This window comes from Trichosurus vulpecula, chromosome 3, assembly GCF_011100635.1.
Source record: "Trichosurus vulpecula isolate mTriVul1 chromosome 3, mTriVul1.pri, whole genome shotgun sequence".
In the NCBI taxonomy this organism is placed as follows: domain Eukaryota; kingdom Metazoa; phylum Chordata; class Mammalia; order Diprotodontia; family Phalangeridae; genus Trichosurus; species Trichosurus vulpecula.
Window position 1 is genome coordinate 134,234,622 of NC_050575.1, and position 7,746 is coordinate 134,242,367.

Consider the following 7,746-nt stretch of genomic DNA (forward strand, 5'->3'; position numbering starts at 1 on the left):
GAGGAGAAGAGGGAAAAAGAGGAAAATGAAGAGTAGAAGAAGACAGAGCAAGAGAAGAAGATAGGAAAGGAATGAAGAAGAGAGGGGGAAAGAGTAAATAATAAGAGAAGACAGGAAGAGGGAAGAAAAAGAGGAAGAAGAAAAAGCAAATAGAGAATGTAATGAAGTAGATTGTTACTGAATAGGGTATATGTGTATTTAAAAGGATATGAACACCAACTCTTGTTTCAAAATGGAATACAAGGGAATATATCCATCACTTCAAAATATATTTGTTGACCATCACAACCATGGAAGGGAACTGATAAGTACATCCATGTACCAAATAAGTGAGAGATTTTCCTACAGACAGTCCCCCAAAATTCCAATTGCATTGTAAAAATTACCATACAGGAAAAGCATAAACATTTATTGAAGTAGTTAATCTTTATTAACTGTCCACGAAAGGATCATCAGATGACAGATGTAAATCTTGGAAGTGATTTTAGAGAGTGTTTACTTCATTCTACTACATTTGCAGGTAAGGAGTAAAAAGATGTTACATGATTTGACATACACCATGCAAGCAATAAGTATCAAAGGGTCATCCAAACCTACATCTTTTGTCTCCAAATCCAGTGCACTTTCCTCTAACCTATGTGTCATAGCATAGTTTTATAGAAACCATCATTGACTCCACATTTACCCTTCTCTATCAAATAAGCAGCTCAATTCAGAGTAATACCTTTCAATTTACCAGTAACAAAGCCTACCATACATGTCAAGATTTATTGAAAACAAATCATAGAGGATATTAAATAATAATTCAGATTCATCTAGCATGGTCACTTTTTGTTTCAACTGTCCCTGGAATGTAAAGGAAACAATGAAGACTCAGACAGTGGTCATACTGCTATACCTGGATGGAGTTGCCATAGATCCTGAGTAAGGTTCTTCTTCAGTGATATAATCTTTGCCATCATCCCTTGAATTTCCTTTAGCTATTCCCCTAGTTTATCAATGATCACTGAGAAAGTTGCAAACTTTGAAGGGCCCTGCCCCAAATAATCCCATAGGTGTTCCCTGAGAAAAAGCAATGGTCTAAGAAATATCAATTCAGATGACATTAAACTGAAGGTAGGACAGTAGATCACTGGTTCATCCATTCAACAGATATAAATTATATATGTACTTTGAGCAGAACAATATGTTAGAAGCTGAGGAAACACAAAGTAGAGAATAAGAGAGAAAAAAAGATCCCTCAAGGATCTTTTACTCATTGTACAAGTAAGATTTTAAAACAAAATCATAGTACACAATTATACATGATTATTGCAAAATAAAGTAATGTAGGAGGGTAGAGGGAAAAGGTCATTACCACATTGGTGTGTAAAAGAAACCATCTGTCAACAAGTAATATTTGAGTTGATTTCTCAGTCAAAAAGCATCCACTAACCAATTGCTCTATGTCAAGAACAGTACTTTCTTAAAGTGCAAGGTTCAACCATATGACACCCCTACTCAATAAACTCACATGGTTGCCTTTCACCACCAGGATCAAATATAAAATCCTCTGTTTGACATTCAAAGCCATTGATAAGCTAGACCCTCACTACTTTCCCAGTCTTACACACATATACTCTTCAATCCAGTAATACTAACCTGTTTTTTGCTCCTAAAACAAGGCACTCCATCTCCCTGGGCAGAGCATTTTCACTGACTCTATAAGATACACAGCATTAATGCTTTTCCTCTTCACCTCCATCTCCTGGCTTCCCAGTCTTCTTTAAAGTCTAAGTTAAAATCCCATGTTCTACAGGAAACCATTCAAAATCATCTTAATTCTAAAATCTTTCTTTCTTCTGTTGCTCATTTACTATTTGTCTTACATGTAACTTTTTTGTCCATGGTTGTTTGCATGTTGTCTACCACATTAAATTGTGACTCCTTCAAAGGCAGGAGTTGTCTTCTGCCTTTCTTGATATGCCCAGCACTTCACAATGCCTGGCACACAGGAGACACATTATCAATGTTTATTGACTGACTGACAAAAGGTAATCCATGATCTCAAAGAGCTCATAGTCTAAAGGGAGAAATAACATGAAATAACTATGTTCAAGCAAGCTAGATACAGGATGAGTTGAAAATAAATGCAGGTGCTATGCATTGGAATTAAGGGGGATCAAGAAAGAGTTCCTGCAGAATTTGGGATCTCAATTGGGACTTGAAAAAAGAGAGGGAAGCCAGAAGGTGGAAATTAGGAGGGAGAGCATTCCAGGCATTAGGAGCTGCCAATGAAAACACCCAGAGATGGGAGATGTAGTATCTTGTTTGAAGAATAACAAAGAGTTCAGTGATACTGGATTGCATAATTTGTTGTGGGGATTGTGGGGGGCTGGGTAGACAGCATAAAGTATAAGAAGGTAGGTTAGTATTAAAAAGTCAAAGAGGAGAAAAGTGGATGATCACTACCTATTAGTTTCACGTTAGTGAATTGTGCAACATTGCAACAAGACTTTTTGACCAATTACCAATTAAGTTCATGGACAAATGATAGGAAAGGAAGCTAAAGGCAGATATTATCATGATTATTCAGCCTTGCTGTTCCAATGGATCCTTCCCTGCTGCTTTCTCTCCTCCCTGGAACTTTGCAATTGTCTGACAGCAGACTTATGGCTGCCATTAAGACTCAGAAACTACCTAAGTCATATCCTTTCTGCAACTCCATTACATGTGTCATATATTGGCTTATTGTTTATTATTCTTCTGTTAGGGCTCACTACTCATCAGCAAAAATGATCTTTGGAAATATTATCAGGACAGATATAGACGGTTCAGTGAAAAGTTGACCCAGATGACATCTCAGGGCCCTTTCAACTCAAAGATTCTATGATGCTAAAGTTACACCTCTACATCAAATATGTGTTGGCTCCTTTCAAAAGAAGCAGGAATATCCAACATGAACCAGAACAACCACACCTGGGTGACAGAATTTCTGCTTCTGGGACTCTCTGATGACTCTCAGACTCAGCTGCTGCTCATTGTATTGTTCTTAGGGGTATACTTAGGGACTGTGCTTGGGAGCTTACTCCTCATCTACCTAGTTCTAACTGACTCACAGCTCCATACACCCATGTACTTTTTCCTTTGTAACTTGTCTCTGGCTGACCTTGGCCTCTCTACTGTCATAGTTCCCCAAGCAATAGTTCACATGTTAACTAGAAAGAATATCATTTCCTTTATTGGATGTGCAGCTCAGATTTTTCTTTCCATAATTTCTGGAGCTACACAGTGTTTGCTGTTAGCTGTGATGTCCTATGACCGGTACTTGGCAATCTGTGACCCCATGCATTACTCTCTCATCATGACAGGGAAGATATGTGGCCAGTTGGCATTGGGGTGCTGGGTCAGTGGTATTGTAACATCCTCAGTTGACACAATATTCACACTATGCCTCCCCTACCAAGGAGACAATAGGATTGCTCATTTCTTTTGTGATGCCCCAATTCTCTTGACCTTGGCATCTGGAGACACTCATAAAGCAGAGATGGCCATTTTCTCCATGGGTGTAGTGATTCTTCTTGTACCTGTGGCCCTGATCCTGGTGTCCTATGGTGCTATTATAGTGACTGTCATCAGAATGAAAACAACCTCAGGAAGGCTCAAGGCATTCTTCACCTGTGGCTCCCATCTCCTTGTGGTCATTCTTTTTTATGGGACACTAATAATTTCTTACATGATACCCAAGTCCTCCAGGGAGCAGATGAAGCGAGTTGCTGTATTCTATGGCGTCATAAACCCTATGCTTAACCCTCTCATTTACAGCCTGAGGAATAAGGATGTAATGAGGGCATTGAGGAATGCAGCAAACAGGAAGTAGCCCTAATTATTGTGGTATAACTCCATATCTCTCACCTTCAACAATTATCATTTAGCTCTTTGGCAGAAAATGACCATTTCCCTATGACCAGCAGTGAATATGTAAAAATATTGTCTTTTTATTTCATATATCTATACATATTGTTGGAGTCACACAGCTATTAAGTGTCTGACATAAGCTTTGAATTTATGAAGATGACTCCTCATGATTGCAAGCCCAGTGCTCTATCCACTGCACTACCTAGTTTCCTTCTCTAAATATGTGTGTGAGTGTGTGTGTGTGTGTGTGTGTGTGTGTGTGTGTGTTATATTTATTGTACGTCCTTACAAAGATTCAATTACTGAGAGAAGTTTGAGGTGATGCATCAATCTCTTGAGAGTTTTGGATGGAGTTTTGCTAATATAGAAAACTCTGAGAAGAATATTAGCAATGTGGAGTTTTCAAAGTCCTTAGAAATTCTACAGTAGACTTTGGAGAACAGGGTCATCTGTGGCAAAAAGGATTCATGGCAAGAAAGAAAGGCAATCAGGCAGGTCACTAAGAATCTAATTAAGTGATGCATAAAAAGGTAACCTAACTTTTCATATATAAATACATATGTATGTATGTATACGTGTATGTGTGTGTATTTCTTTTATATATATATGTGTGTGTATACATATATATATATACCCACACACACCAGTCATTTTGTCATTATATTGAACTCTAATTAACAAAACTCCCTCTACCAACGAAGACTCACAAATATTGTAAGATATAGTATCTTACATAAAAGTTGCCCGGGGACACGGATGGGTTAAGTGACTTGGTCAAGGTTGCATAGCCAATAGTTGTGACTTGGACACCACATTTCTTGACACTGAGGATGGTTCATATTTACCAAGTGATCCTGCCTCCCAAACCTGATCTTGTACTATTATTATTAGAGACAGAGTTGAAGCTCTTTATGGTTTTAGTGACATTGTGTGTTAGTCTATATCTGAAGAACTGTGCTTTGTTCTTAATGCAGCATTTTCAGAGGGGAAGTCCTAAAGTGGATTGTATCCAAATTTTGTGATGAGGAAAATGAGAGGACTTAAAACAAGCTATATGAAGGTTGGTTCAAAGAATAACAGAATCTGAATTTACACTAGAAATTCTAGGTCATTTCAATATTAGGAAAGACATAAATAAAATATACATTATTAATAACAAAAGCAATAAATACCACACGGTTATAGCAATAAATGCAGAAAAAGCTTTTGACAAACTATAACATACTATTTTTGTGAAAAACACTACAAATTAGAAGATTAAATGGAACTTTCTTTAATGTGGTTCACAGTATCTACCTAACATTAGATACCAGCATTACATAATGGAGAAATGTAAAGACCTTTCCCACAGCATCGGGTTGAAAGCAAAAATGCCTTTCCTTACCATTGTTATTAGATATAATTGTAGAAATGCTATCTAGAACCATGGCTATATTTTAGCACCTCAGTGAACTTGCATGGAAAAAATACTTCTTTATTATCATTAAGCTTTTGAGTCTTTTGTTACTATTTATTTTATTTTATGCATTTAGCACCATTATTCTCAGGAGTTTAAAGGATTTACCAGGCTACAAAAATTGCCCATGATGCAAAGAGTTTAAGAACCCTTTTAATAGAGCTAGAAGAAAATGACAAAATTAATTTACAAAAAAGAAGAGAGAAATAATCTAAAAAGTTATCATGGGGAAGGAAAAGTCCAGAGAATAGAGGCCTAGTACTATCACATCTAAAATTATACTACAAAGCAGCTATTAACAGAAAGTATTTCAGAATGGGTTAAAAATAGAAAAAGTGATCACTGGAACAGATTAGGTACACAAACTAACAGAAGTCTTTTCCATTCCAGAATTCTGCCTGCAAGGTAGCCAGATCATCCTACTCTCACATATCCACTCCAACAAAGCACTGGAATTGACAAAGAATCAAATAATTATAAAGAAGTCCAATAGGAAACTGCAAGTAACTTCTTTTGCCCCAGAACTGCAAAAGAGATCAGACAGAAATCCAAAGGCAAGGAAAGGGGGTGTCCCACAAAATGAGCTCTAGTACAAGGTAGCCTCATAAAGGCATCCAAGAATACATGTAGCCTAAACAACTCAGTGATCTGAGGCCACATTAGTGTAGTTCTCTCTTCCTAAAGATCCATAGTGATCAGACATGCCTAGTCAGTGATCCATGAAAGCCCTGGGAAGCTCCAGTGCAGAGGAAAAAGACCATTACAATGTGGCTGTTGCTTTGTCCCTAACATCCCAGGCCTAGAGATTTGAGGTTCCTAACACTGTCCTAAAATCCCAGAAAAAGCCCTGAAGATCCAACACTCTATACCTCAAAGACCAGGGATATAGAGATCAAAGCAAAAACCCAGAAGTCCAAGCAGGAGAACAAATATTTCTAATGATCTCAAATCAAAAGCACAACAGGGAGCAGAGCCTAGGTCTGGCACATAACCCCAACTTAGGAACTAATACTGGAGAAACGAGAAAATCATATGGACAAATAGAAAAAATAATATTGCAAGTCTAGAGATCCCTTAAAAGAAGTAGAAAGTATTTCTGTAATAGCCATTAGCAGTGGATCACAGTGAAAACTGGATTTTCCACAAGAATCACATGAATAACTAGAAGTGAGGCAAGAGATAAAAATAAAATAAAAGGTCTAGATGATAAAATTGGAAAGGCAATTGTAGAAGGTAATGTGTAAATGCAATCCAAGAAATGGGATCTAAAAACTAGAAGAGACCAAATGGAAATCAATTAGTCCATGAAACAGGAAGAAATAGTTGAACAAAATTTAAAAATTGTACCCTGGAAAACAGGTCTTGGAGACATGATTGAAAGGATCAAACTATCTGAAAACCAAAAAAATACTGTTTAAAACCCGAGCCTTTAATTTCAACTCATAAATAATGTAATCTAAATCTATTAGAATAAAAAGACAAAGTGCTTTTAGAAAAGATCTATCAATCATTTCCTGAAAGGAACCCCAAAAAGAAAAGTTTGAGAAATGTCATAGCCAAAAATCAGATCTCCCACATCAAAGAAAAAATACATTAAGCATCCACAAAGTAGTAGGTCAAGTACTAAGGAATGACTGTAAGGATTCCATAAGACCTGGAAGCTTCTACTGAAAAGAAGAGACCTTGGCTTACAATATTCCATAACTTTTAAAAAGATACAATGCTACATCTGAAAACACCTTACCTTAAAAAGCTGCAAATAATTCTACAATCAAAATATATACTTTTAGTTGACTTAGCAAGCATTTCTGATGACAAAACTGGAGCTGAACACAAACTGAAATAAAAACCCAAGTCCAGAGAAATCTAAGAAGATAATTTTTTTTCTGTAATTAGAAGGTGATATAGTGATAACATTCTAATTGTGTGATAAGACATAAGTATCTTTTCAGAATTTTAATGTTTTCAAAGGACATTGATTAAATGAATAAAGCATTTATTAAGTGCTATGTGCAAATCAATCTGCTAAGCAATAAGGATACAAATTTTAAAAATCAAACAGCCCCTGGTCTCAAGGAGCTCCCATTTTAATACATATTGAAGGTTTCAGCTATAAGGTGCATGGAAAGGTCCTGTGGTGAAGAAAAAAGAATCAAAAGAATAAGATATTCATTGACTACAACAGTGCCATTTTAAAAAATAATGAAAGTCAAATGGACATAAGTCAAATACAATGGAAAATTTAGTTCAATTCATGACTATATCAGGAGGCAAGATTCATGACCTCAAGGATGACCATGAACACACCTGAATGGTTTGGAATCACAAAGTATGAAAAATTCTCTATGTAGAATGCAGAGGAAGTATAACATTTATTTAAACTCCAGAGGATC

The 7,746-nt window shown here is 36.5% G+C and overlaps 1 protein-coding gene across 1 annotated transcript; it reads left to right on the forward strand.

Moving 5' to 3' along the window:
• Positions 1-2,923: 2,923 nt before the first annotated feature.
• LOC118844354 (olfactory receptor 2D2-like) lies at positions 2,924-3,859 on the forward strand. Its single transcript, XM_036752222.1, has one exon. The coding sequence runs from the start codon at positions 2,939-2,941 to the stop codon at positions 3,857-3,859; it is 921 nt and encodes a 306-aa protein (XP_036608117.1). The 5' UTR covers positions 2,924-2,938.
• The last annotated feature ends 3,887 nt before the right edge of the window (positions 3,860-7,746 follow it).

What these genes read in the sequence shown, in the direction of transcription:
- LOC118844354 (XM_036752222.1), top strand. Translation starts at nt 2,939, where the DNA reads ATGAACCAGAACAACCACACCTGGGTGACAGAATTTCTGCTTCTGGGA.